Raw genomic sequence first — 13,347 nt, 5'->3', positions numbered from 1 at the left:
CCCATTGAATGTATTGCAGAAAATGCTTTTCCGATCTCTGCAGCATGCGGGTGCTGCACTGAGAAACAGGAGGCCGGGGGTGTGGGGGTGCCGGGTATTAAATAGCATCCAGACACAGGAAATCACTATGGCAACGCAGCTCCATTAGGCAGGTCACTGTCCGTGGTGCTGAAAGCAAGCATGCGCTGAACAAGGAAGGACACAGAGGTGGATGACTGCAGAAAAATGAAAGGCAGCTGTATCCACACACCCTGGCCCTTTAATTATTTAATATATGTGATATGTAGATCGCACAACAGCTGATATATGCTAATAAAATACACCAGTGTGTTATATTGACCTACTAGTGCCAGCTGGTGCTTGTGCTATTGTCTTGTCTCCACTTTGGTGCATATGTGTGCTAGTGTGCTTGTGGATCAGCAGCAGGCTACAGGCAGAGTTTAAGTCTCCTCTCAGAGTCAAGAGGTAAATGACATGAGATGAGAAACATGTTTCTTATATCACAATGCTATATTGCAATTTTGTCAAAATTAGACAGATTTAAATGTTCTTATTGTTGCTTTATTTAAAATAAATTCATAGAAACAAACAAATGCTACTAACATTTTGGGGCATACGTTGCTTTGTGTCAATCCAGATGACTCATCCTGTTAGCTTGAATGTCAGTCTCTCTACATAGTTTCTCTGGGGAGATGAGGTCATCTTTCTCGGGAGACCAGGTCATTTAAGTGCAAAGAGAGAGAGAGAGATTGAAGGAGAGAGAGGAACACATTCAACAGACAATTACATATAGATAATTATCCTGCAAAACGTAATTAACTGTACAATACTTCTAACATGTAAACAAACCAACTGACCAGTTTTTGTAAAACAAGTTCGGTAATGTAATCTGTAGCACAACTAATCAAACTATATTTATGTTATTAGCTGAGATATACTGTGGTTGATCTGTTTTAATAAATGTTAGTTATTTTTATCAATGTGGTCAAAGTGTTCACTGTGTCAGTAACAGAAGGGGAGCTGGAGACAGTTTGAATGGAAGGTTCTGCCACATGAACTGTTTTATTTTAAATCAATGTGATGTTTGTTTCTATAACTTGTAGTCAGATCTCTCTAAAAAACAATAAGCAATTGTAACATTTGACCGTCAGCCCAGAGAAAATGAAAAGAGATCAAATATCATTACAGGGCATCCTGCCACATTGTCATGTGCATAACATAGTTAGTAGTAACCAATTGTGATATACTGCTAAGGTATGTCATACTCTGATCCAGCCCGTAGCAGAGCTTAAATAAAAATGCTGGCTATTTTATCCCCAAAGAAAAAATATACATACACACATGTTACAACTGTCCTTCAGTACAGAAAACTGGACATTGCATGAGGTGATCTTTTGACATTTTAATGTTTTTAAATTTATGATCTGTGTCTGCATGTCTCTGGGCTAACTAACAAATGGATATTTAAAAGACTGGGGAACCCCGAGTCAGCTAAATCAACAAATCTCCAACATTACTGGTCTCATAAACTGCACTGCAATCACGACATTAAAGCCAGTTAGTACTCTATGCGGTAAGCCAGACAGAATAATCAATCATCATAGACTGATAATCAACATAAGGCAAGAAGTGCATGTCATTTGCCTTAGACGAAACAAATGAACTTAAAAAGGTCACAGCAAGTAGTTTAACTAGCTTACATGATCATATCCATTAAGATATCAACACAAACACCCTTTTACATGAATGCAGCTGTATGAGAAGCATGTTGTGAGTTAAATGATCCATAAGTTCATCATTGTGTTAGTTGTTTCACTTAGTTTTTGTATTTAATAAAGGATACAGATCAGCATACATTAAACTCACGTTATACAAGTTACTACGTATTCCACCATTAAAGTAACACTGTACAAAAGCACTTGCTGTATATGTTTACCTGTAACACATTACAAACCTTATACCAGTAACACAATGTGAGCTGTGCTTAAGAGTTTGACTACATGATGTCTGACAATGTTACTGTTTCACATATTGCCTGGCCCAGAAATGTGATGGCACAGAAGTTCCACTGTGTTTGTTCATATTGAAAAGTTCAACATTGATGTTGAAACCGAAAGAATATTTATGGATACAGACACATAGTATACTGTATATGGCAGTCATATCTGTTTCACAATTGATGTGTTGCATATACAGTTAAAGTAGTCATTGATACACATGAGCACAGCTTTCATTGAGGAAAGAAAAACAGCTATGTTGTATCAGTATTGTAGAGTAAACATCTAGTTTCCAACTTGTAACACTGCCTCAAAAGATATTTGGCTTTAAAAATAAAAAGGTGAAAGTACATAGTCGTGTTTGTAGTGTATATACAGTAATTATAAATGAGACATTAATTGATCCATTCTCAAAGACTTGCTGTGTTCGATCCATAACAATTGTCACACTGCTGTCATCCATTTCCTCTTACCTAGAAACTAGAATGAAATTACAGAGTAAGACCTTAGGGCATGTTTGTAATATGAATATATTTGATGTTGCACTTCTTATTGTGGTCTCACCGAAATGCACCTTCTTTTAAAAAAGGACAAGATAGTGAGGCCTAAGGACAGAAAGTGAAACGTATTATTATAAAATATCTAAAGCTATCCATGTACTGATTATTCCATGCAAAAGCAAATGAAAGGCAGAGATATGATGGCTAAAGGCCTCAGTCTTGATCTTAATAAAATGTATTAGCACTCCATTCATATATTTATGTTGGGCTTACACATAAAGCACAAAGTACAAAACAAAAGACTACTAAAAGCTACCACACATATAAAATACTGACTCCCTTTCATTTCACACTTTAAAATCACAGGTTGGTGCTTTTCTGACATTTAGTTAATTGTGCTGTTTCACTTGTTTGACATTTATACATAATACATCAATGCTGTTAAGAAGCAAGACAAAGCACAAAGGGTAAAAACGTAATATGCAACATGTGTTTCTTTTTGTAGAGACAATCCAAAGTAACAGTCTTTTAAAGGCATTTCAACATTTCTGTGTCCACTCTAATAGTCCTTTTCACGGCTTCTTTGAATATCCGTTGGTGCAAATTTTCCTCGTTCTTTAGTTTTTTTTTTTCAAAGTTTTTTTTGTATGAAGATCTTGGAATGTGGTTGAAGCCATGCAATCACATCGTGCATATTGAATGGACAGAGGCATAGCTGATTGGCTTTTCATGTGCTTAGAGAGATAGAAGGGGCAGGGGTCCTCGCTTAGCCACCTTAGTCCAGTTGGGGCTATTAAATGAAAACTGCACATCGTCCAGGACAGGGACCAGGCTGAGCAATATGGACATGGGGGCATTATGGGCGGAGGTTTCTCTTTTCCTCTGTGAAGCCTTCCTGTCAACGTCAGTCCAATACGCAGCTGGAGAATGTGGCCTTATGTGGAACTGCTACTGCTGGTAGTGGATGCCTGCCAATGACACAATACAATTAGACAAATCTGGGAAAGAACCAGAACACCGACAGCCTTGTGACTGCCCAAGATAAATCTCATGCAGCCGAGGTCTGCCACTCAGAAAGGGGCGTCAGGCAGAAGACAAAGTGGGTGGAGGGACTGGGCAGGTCCTTGAACATGTATTGGTGAGGTGGCGGGTCTATCAATGCAAACCATGCTCCAAAAATATGTGAGGGGGAGGGGGGGTGGTTGCTAGGTAACTGGGTGACTGGTTTCACTTTGCGCTTCTCCTGCACCAAGAATTAGGTCACAATTCACACTGCAGCAGACAGGGATTCAGAAGAGTCATTCTGTGAAGTCATAACACAGAGCCTATTCACAGTTTTAGTCAACCCAATCATATAGAAACAGCACCTACAAACACAATTTATAAGCATTGAAACATTAGGATATACTGCTATTGTTAATAATGGCTCAGTAGGACATGAAGACAGATTCATGTTTCACATGCACTGTAGCTTTTTGAGAACATAGTGATGAAATTAAACACATCCATCTTTCTTATGTGGATGAACAGCAAAAGCCAGATTGTAAAAAATGCAAAGCCAGCAAAGGGGCAACACGGTTAGTTCAGGGGAAGGATTTTTGTAGAACTGTGGTCAGTGAACTGTGGTCAGTGAACTGTGGTCAGTGAACTGTGGTCAGTGAACTGTGGTCAGTGACCTTCAGATGGAGTAACATGTTGATGTTTATTTTCTTTCAATAATTAATACTTTATGAGCCTAGATCATTGCATGGCTGTAGTTGACTCTTAGATTGTTTACAAAAAAAAAAAAAAAAAATCAGGAATACTGTTTTAATACTGCTTCATCTGGATCATCATGTGTGCATGATTGTCAGACAGCAGTTAATTATCAGTACTACTCTGATGATTATGACTTGAGGTCTTTGTACCTTGAAGTCAAACTGCGGTAGTTATGTTGCATAGATGCATTTTAGTGGGCTTTAAGGGTGAGGCTAATATGAATAGCAGAAACCAAAAAGTTGTCACAAAGAGGCTAAGAGTGGAGATTTGGCAAACAGCATGTGTTCTCAACTAAGTGACCCTTGGCAATTAAAAAAGAATCTTTCTACTCAAGACAAAAAATAAAATATAAAATCCACCGAGAACAAAACAAAAGACAACAAACAATTCAAACACTAAGTTCTTCATTCATTAAAGGGCATCTGGGGGCGGGGAAGTAAGACTCCTGCATACCTCCAACTGCAGAGTGGACTTCCCTCATTTAGGGTACTTTAGAGTGGGGAGAAAGAAAAAAACAAGCAATTCAATAGTCAGGTCATTGCAAGCACAAAAAAGGATTATTTATCTACCTATCCTATGATCACAGAGTCGGTGGTGAGACTCCATGAGGAAATGTTATATGGTATGTTTTTAGAATTATTAGTATAACCCATTAAAAAGACATAATGCACAGTTTAACATTGAGCTTTCTAACTGTTAGTTCTTCCAGCAGCATACTTACCGTCACTAAACAACATCACAGAGACAGACAGATACAAAGACAGACAACTTGCATTAAACAATCAAATGACACTGAAGCTGACAGAAAATTTAATTTTATACTGTCTGCTCAGCTTTCCGAACACACAGCTGAACCTTTAAAACAATAAAGACACATTAATACCACTGATAAATAGGGCAAACAAAAATGTTTCAGGAACAGCTACAGTTGAAGTCTTTTCAGTAAATTCAGCTCTCTAAAACTACAGAAATCAACATTTTCCTCACATTGGTGGCTTTTAAATGTTACATTTTTTATTTCTTGTCAAGTCAATAGTGACTCCACTTTTTGTATGATAAATGATGAATGTAACGTCTTACTTTAACTTCTATTTTCTAATTGGTGTTTTATTAAATTATGAAAAGAATCAAAAATTACATGTTTTCTGCTGTTTATATGTTATGACAGGTGTCAGAAAATTGCATATGTGGCCAACATTGATTTGTGAAAACAATAACAAGATTATGAGACACTTGTAAAAATATACTACGGAGGACTGACTAAGGTGAAACAGTTCTGTTAAGATATGAAACATGAAGAGATGTGCAAACATCTTATACAAATGCAAATTGAAAGGAGGAACTATTATCAGGGCAAAACATTAATACTGAAAAGATCAAAGGTTCAGCAAAATGTTGCATATTTGTATTTCACTGCACCCTGATGCCTTTTTTGGTGAGTGTTGTGTTTTCTCAGTAGGTCTAGTTCAAGTTTGGATTTAATCTATTTATTCATTTCTGAAGTTTGACTCGTGTTTTCCGTTGTATAAGCAGCTGAATTTATTGATAATATTGGTTTTAAATCAACATTTCTTGGCTCAAACAAGGTATAGTCCAAAGGATACGTGTGAACTTACTTTTTAGAGTAGCTAGGAGTGTGAGCTGTGTTAACGAAGTGATAATGAAGGAGTTTTTGGTTGCAAAATAAAAATTTGAAATGAAAGTTTGCTGAAATGTCATTGTTGTTTGTACCTGCAGAGTGGAAGCTGCTGAGTCACTAGTATCTGTCAGTCCAGTACCTCTCGGTATACTGGACACGATGTATCTAGAACCCTTTGGAACAGGCTGTCTGACCACCAGCTTTCCTTTCCTGGTCTCTGCCAGAAACAGACTGTACCAGTAGGCATCGTTGGAAACCAGAGTGGAGTCAGCGATGGTGGAGTTCCTCTCACTGATCACGCTGTTCCTGCAGGGAGGAGCAGCTTTGCTGGGTTTGGGTTTCTGACACTTGAGCACGATGGTGACCAATATGGTGATGAGCAGCAGAAAGGACACCGAGCCCAGACCGATCACCAAATACAGGTTGAGGTCTGAGAAGATGTCGTACTCTAGAGGCACCTCAGTCATGTCAGAGTAGGCCTTAACAGCAGTCTCCACTGTGGACAGCTTGATGGTGACTGTAGCAGAGAGAGCAGGCTCCCCGTTGTCCTTGGCAACAACAACCAGTCTGTGGTGGCGCTGGTCTCTGTAACTGAACATCCTCATAGTCCGGATCTCTCCGTTGTATTGGTCCAGACTGAACAAGGTGGCGTCAGACACCTGTAGGAACTGGTAGGTGATCCGAGAGTTGTGCACCGAGTCGGTGTCTAAAGCTATCACCTTGGCAACCAGAGAGCCTTTATCGGTGGATCTGGGGATCTTGTCCTCCACCACCGACCCGTGTGCTCGCCACGGAGAGACGATAACCGGAGCGTTGTCGTTCTGGTCCACAATGATGATGTGGACGGTGACGTTACTGCTGAGTGGAGGAGAACCAGAGTCTCTGGCCTCGATGTGGAAAAGAAACTCCTTCTCGATCTCATAGTCAAAGGTTTTCAGTGCGTAAAGATTCCCGTTCTCTGGATTGATGGAGAACAGCATGGACATGGAGGTGTTGGCTATCTCCTTCTCTATGATGAAATAAACTAGATACTGGTTTTCATGGAGGTCAGGGTCAAACGCAGTGAGTGAACTCAGCAAGGCTCCAGGTGCGTTGTTCTCCATCACACGTATGGTATAAAATGACTGAGGGAACTGTGGAACATTGTCATTTACATCCAGCAGCTCTAACGTCATAGTTTCATTGTCAGATAAAGGAGGAGAACCTCTGTCCGTCACAGTGAACGTGATGTCATATTCTGGGACCTTCTCACGGTCTAATGGCTCTGACACTACTAATTCATAATAGTTATCAGAGGACTCCCTCAGTCTGAAAGGCATATTATCTGGAATATGAAGATCAACCACTCCATTGTCTCCTGAGTCTTTATCACTCACACTAACTACTGCTATCACCGTGTCTAGTTCTATATTTTCCTTGACTGGACTTTGAAATGATTTAATGGATATTTCTGGGTGGTTGTCATTCATGTCTGTCACCTGTATTCTCAGTTTACACTGTCCAGATAAGGAGTTAGGCCCCTTATCACTGGCAATAACTTCCATTTCATAAAGTTTAAATTCCTCATAATTTATCATCTCCTTCACTCGGATTTCACCGTTTTCTGGATTCAGGTTAAACATCTTTTGAGTTCTCTCTGATGTGTACAAACTATAAGAATAAACTATGTCAGAATTGGATCCTTCATCTAAATCTGTGGCATTAAGTTTAATGACCAGACTTCCAATCGGGGAGTTTTCCATCACATCTACTACATATTTGTCTTTGTCAAATGAAGGGGCGTTGTCATTCACATCAAGCACGCGAATGATGATGCTGGCTGTACCTGTACGCGTGGGGACTCCACCGTCCACAGCAGTCAGTATGAGATTATGAACAGCCTGCTGTTCTCGGTCTAAAGCTTTTTTTAGGATTAAATCAGCAAACTTTGATCCATCTCTCCCGGTCTGAATTTCAATAGAGAAGTGTTCACTCGAGCTCAGGTGATAATTATTCACAGAGTTCGTTCCAACGTCTGGATCTGCAGCATTATTTAATGAGAACCTCTCTCCTACGGGGCTTGATTCAGAGATGTCCAAATGCATCGTTCCTCGTCGGAAATGAGGAGCGTTGTCGTTAATATCCGTGATTTCAACCTCAATATTAAACATTCGTATTGGATTTTCAATCGTGGCGTCTAATTTGAGAAAACAGGACGACGTGGTCTTCCATGGGCACAGAAACTCTCTGTCCATTCTTTCTAAAATAAACAGCTCCCCAGTGTCTTTGTTGATGTCCAGATATTTTTTATTGGCCACTACATCTATCCGCATCTTTCTTTCATTTAGTGTCTTCACATCTAATCCCAGATCAGATGCTAAATTAGCCACAACTGATCCCTCCTCCATTTCTTCGGGAACAGAATAATGAGTGACGGTGAACACCGCGTTCACGATGGCAGAAAGACACAGAAATACGTAAACGTACCGTCCTTCGATTGCGTGTCCTATATGATGCACCATCGTGAAGACTCTGTATCTACAGCCTTGAAATGTGCTGAAACGAGCAAAGCGGTCCTCTCCTCCGGAGAATAGCCGAAAGTAGTGTCTTAAAAGTGATCGTTTCTCTGTGCTCAGAGCAGAAGTGATGAGCATGTGATGCCACCAATAACTGTCCGTCCTCCAATGATATATCGCGAGAACGATGACTTCATCAGTGAGTGTGTTTTCGCGGAAAACAGCGACAAACGCTCTCATCTGTCTGCAAGTTTTACAACAAAATCATATTATTTTGAACCATGTGGATTTAACCACCATGCATGAAACCGAAAAGAAGTCTTGTAAAGAAGTTTTGATGTCCGAATTCTAAACGTTTATTCCTTGGATGCGAGGTAGCATTTGCACAAATTTTCTGTTTCTGTTCGTTGTGTATTTTCCATCTATAAAATCGTTTTGTTACTCTTCGAAACAGGCGAATATAATGAACGCCGTAGATCACCAGGATATGTTCTTCCCTTCACGTTCCACAGGTTTTACGCACGGGTGTCTGTGCGTAAAAGCAGTGCAAAACATGAAGTGTTTGTTTTGGTATATTCAATAACTACAATTAATAGTAGAGTGAAAGCAACCCATATTCTGATAAATAGCTCGGGGTGAAAAAAGAAACATTAAGGATTTAGAAAATATACAATAAGTGTTATTCGGAAGTTGAGTCATTGCGCCAGAACTTCTTTTTTGTTAGGGTGAAACCTTTCGCTACTCATCCATCAGCTTCTTCAGTGTGAAGATAGTTGGTTAGAAATAAATGTGTGGTCTCTAACCACGACTTGGATGGGTAGCGAAACGTTTCAGCCTAACAAGAAAAAAGTCCAGTTGCCATGACTCAACTTCCAGATAACTTTTCCTGGACGACTGAGAATCTTCACCGACAAATACCTGTTATTTATGAAATCCTTTAAAAACTGATTCAATTTTAAAAGAACTCTAAATGAAAGCCAGCTACTAGCAAGGACAAGATGCTGATCTAACATGTTATTAATGTACACAAATATATTTTTACCTCTGATGCATAGCTTATTTTAGACGATTAATTACTGCATGCTTAGAAACCTAAAATAGGTGGCGAGTAGCTACAGCTTCTCAGGCGCTGACATGACAGGAAACACATGATTATTATGATCATTTGTCACTGGACTTCATGAATAGTAGCAAAATATTTTTTATGAACCACATACTAAACAGATTAAGTATGTGTTTCCCCATACCCGCAGAGTTAAAGCTGCTGAAACACTAATCTCTGTCAGTCCGGTACCTCTCAGTATACTGGACACGATGTATCTGCAGCCCTTTGGCACAGGCTGTCTGACCAGGTGAATACAATAAATGCTGTATGTGCACTACGGTATATATTTTCTTCCCTTCACGGTCTACAAGTTTTACACAGGGGTATTGTGAAAGCAGTGCAAAAACATAAAGGGTTTGTAATGTTATAATCAGTAACTATTATTTAATGTAATGTAAATTTGCCCCACATCTTTAGAAATTGCTCCTTAAAATAGTGTCTGTCTACAGAAAAAACAGGATTCAATGAGAATAAAGCAAGAAAAATAAAATATAGCATATATTACATGTTTTTACTCTATAAAAACTTTTAAAAGTTGATGTAAGTTTATAAGAATTTTAAATTAAAACAAGGTGCCAACAATGCTGACAAACATAATCTAATGTGTTTTTGGTGTACAAACATATGTTTTTAATTCTGATGCATAGTTTGTTTTAGACGAATATTGAATGTGTGCTTAATAACCTAAAAGAAGTGACGAGTAGCTACAGCTTCTCAGGAGATGACACGACAGGAATACTATGATTATTAGAGTAATTTGTCATTGGACCTCATGGATATTTACAAAATACTATTTTGTGAACCACATGCTAAACAAATAAAGTATGTGATACCCCATACCTGCAGAGTGGAAGCTGCTGAGTCACTAGTATCTGTCAGTCCGGTACCTCTCGGTATACTGGACACGATGTATCTAGAACCCTTTGGAACAGGCTGTCTGACCACCAGCTTTCCTTTCCTGGTCTCTGCCAGAAACAGACTGTACCAGTAGGCATCGTTGGAGACCAGAGTGGAGTCAGCGATGGTGGAGTTCCTCTCACTGATCACACTGTTCCTGCAGGGAGGAGCAGCTTTGCTGGGTTTGGGTTTCTGACACTTGAGCACGATGGTGACCAATATGGTGATGAGCAGCAGAAAGGACACCGAGCCCAGACCGATCACCAAATACAGGTTGAGGTCTGAGAAAATGTCGTACTCTAGAGGCACCTCAGTCATGTCAGAGTAGGCCTTAACAGCAGTCTCCACTGTGGACAGCTTGATGGTGACTGTAGCAGAGAGAGCAGGCTCCCCGTTGTCCTTGGCAACAACAACCAGTCTGTGGTGGCGCTGGTCTCTGTAACTGAACATCCTCATAGTCCGGATTTCTCCGTTGTATTGGTCCAGACTGAACAAGGTGGCGTCAGACACCTGTAGGAACTGGTAGGTGATCCGAGAGTTGTGCACCGAGTCGGTGTCTAACGCTATCACCTTGGCAACCAGAGAGCCTTTATCAGTGGATCTGGGGATCTTGTCCTCCACCACCGACCCGTGTGCTCGCCACGGAGAGACAATAACCGGAGCGTTGTCGTTCTGGTCCACAATGATGATGTGGACGGTGACGTTACTGCTGAGTGGAGGAGAACCAGAGTCTCTGGCCTCGATGTGGAAAAGAAACTCCTTCTCGATCTCATAGTCAAAGGTTTTCAGTGCGTAAAGATTCCCGTTCTCTGGATTGATGGAGAACAGCATTGACATGGAGGTGTTGGCTATCTCCTTCTCTATGATGAAATAAACTAGATACTGGTTTTCATGGAGGTCAGGGTCAAACGCAGTGAGTGAACTCAACAAGGCTCCAGGTGCGTTGTTCTCCGTCACACGTATGGTATAAAATGACTGAGGGAACTGTGGAACATTGTCATTAACATCCAGCAGCTCTAACGTCATAGTTTCATTGTCAGATAAAGGAGGAGAACCTCTGTCCGTCACAGTGAACGTGATGTCATATTCTGGGACCTTCTCACGGTCTAACGGCTCTGACACTACTAATTCATAATAGTTATCAGAGGACTCCCTCAGTCTGAAAGGCATATTATCTGGAATATGAAGATCAACCACTCCATTGTCTCCTGAGTCTTTATCACTCACACTAACTACTGCTATCACTGTGTCCAGTTCAACATTTTCCTTGATTGGACTTTGAAATGATTTAATGGATATTTCTGGGTGGTTGTCATTCATGTCTGTCACCTGTATTCTCAGTTTACACTGTCCAGATAAGGAGTTAGGCCCCTTATCACTGGCAATAACTTCCATTTCATAAAGTTTAAATTCCTCATAATTTATCATCTCCTTCACTCGGATTTCACCGTTTTCTGGATTCAGGTTAAACATCTTTTGAGTTCTCTCTGATGTGTACAAACTATAAGAATAAACTATGTCAGAATTGGATCCTTCATCTAAATCTGTGGCATTAAGTTTAATGACCAGACTTCCAATCGGGGAGTTTTCCATCACATCTACTACATATTTGTCTTTGTCAAATGAAGGGGCGTTGTCATTCACATCAAGCACGCGAACGATGATGCTGGCTGTACCTGTACGCGTGGGGACTCCACCGTCCACAGCAGTCAGTATGAGATTATGAACAGCCTGCTGTTCTCGCTCTAAAGCTTTTTTTAGGATTAAATCAGCAAACTTTGTCCCATCTCTCCCGGTCTGAATTTCAATAGAGAAGTGTTCACTCGAGCTCAGGTGATAATTATTCACTGAATTTATTCCAACGTCTGGATCTACAGCATTATTTAGTGAGAACCTCTCTCCTACGGGGCTTGATTCAGAGATGTCCAAATGCATCGTTCCTCGTCGAAAATGAGGAGCGTTGTCGTTAATATCCGTGATTTCAACCTCAATATTAAACATTCGTATTGGATTTTCAATCGTGGCGTCTAATTTAAGAAAACACGATGTTGTTGTCTTCAATGGGCATAAAAACTCTCTGTCTATTCTTTCTAAAATAAACAGCTCCCCTGTGTCTTTGTTGATGTCAAGATATTTTTTGTTACCTACAACGTCGATGCGCATTTTTCTTTTATTCAGCGTCTTCACGTCTAGTCCCAGATCAGATGCTAAATTGGCAACGACAGATCCTTCCTCCATTTCTTCGGGAACAGAATAATGGGTGACAGTAGATACCATGTTCACAATGGCAGAAAGAAAGACAAATACATCAACGTACCCCCTCCAGGAACAACGTGGAGTTTGACGAGCCATTTAGAACAGTCCGTTATTTAAAACGTCGAGATCTGGGGTGAAGTAGAGAAGCTATTCCCTTTTTTAGTTGGGAAGAATAACGAGGGTCTCCAATGAAAACGTTTCTTTGTACTGGTTTCGTTAGAGATGTACGTGTAATATCTATGAACGCCGAATCTCCAATGAACTATCGAGAAAATTATGACATCAGTGAGTACGTTTCTGTTGAGAGCAGCGACGTAAAAAGACCTTTATGAGTCTCTGCACCTTGTCCTTTATCGAAGAAATCCGTGTCTTGTCAGACGAAGATGAGCTCTGTGCAAAGTATTACTTATCATTTAAAGAAAAAGGGTATGATTAATGTTGTAACGTTTACTTTATATTCGTTTTTATTTGATTTAACAGTTTCGGTGGCAACAGGTTTATCCTTTACTATGTTCGACATATAGATGTTTCAGCATTATAACTATTGCGTTTTATTATATTGAAATGTACTACAGAAGTTCACAATTCTTTGAATTTATGTCACAAACCTTTTCATGTGATTTTACGCGTCCATTTTTGTGGGTTAAACAGTGTGATGAAGTGACTTTGTTGAAGGTACAGGTATTTTGTATATATTATT

The 13,347-nt window shown here is 39.9% G+C and overlaps 1 protein-coding gene across 4 annotated transcripts; it reads right to left on the bottom strand.

Annotated features, from left to right (window-relative positions):
• Positions 1-565: 565 nt before the first annotated feature.
• LOC113160409 (protocadherin alpha-C2-like) lies at positions 566-12,743 on the bottom strand. 4 transcript variants are annotated; one of them, XM_026357644.1, is made up of 3 exons: positions 10,335-12,743; positions 4,709-4,744; positions 566-3,465 (listed from the first exon to the last, which is right to left on the bottom strand). In XM_026357644.1, exons 1-2 carry the CDS (start codon positions 12,741-12,743, stop codon positions 4,733-4,735), a joined length of 2,421 nt encoding a protein of 806 aa, XP_026213429.1. In that variant the 3' UTR covers positions 566-3,465; positions 4,709-4,732. The 4 variants fall into 4 exon arrangements, with proteins under 4 accessions (XP_026213429.1, XP_026213427.1, XP_026213428.1 ...); XM_026357642.1 differs by lacking the exon at positions 10,335-12,743 and adding an exon at positions 5,987-8,544; XM_026357643.1 differs by lacking the exon at positions 4,709-4,744.
• Positions 12,744-13,347: the final 604 nt, after the last annotated feature.

The sequence above is a fragment of the Anabas testudineus genome, chromosome 10 (assembly GCF_900324465.2).
Source record: "Anabas testudineus chromosome 10, fAnaTes1.2, whole genome shotgun sequence".
Lineage (NCBI taxonomy): Eukaryota > Metazoa > Chordata > Actinopteri > Anabantiformes > Anabantidae > Anabas > Anabas testudineus.
This window is presented reverse-complemented; position numbering and strand designations above follow the sequence as displayed.

Bases quoted from the DNA above. Each gene is read 5' to 3' on its own strand.
- LOC113160409 (XM_026357641.1), bottom strand. From the start codon at position 8,527: ATGCTCATCACTTCTGCTCTGAGCACAGAGAAACGATCACTTTTAAGA. The intron at 3,466-5,986 runs GTACAAACAACA...TGTCATTGGCAG, and splicing joins CAGCAGCTTCCACTCTGCAG to GCATCCACTACCAGCAGTAG.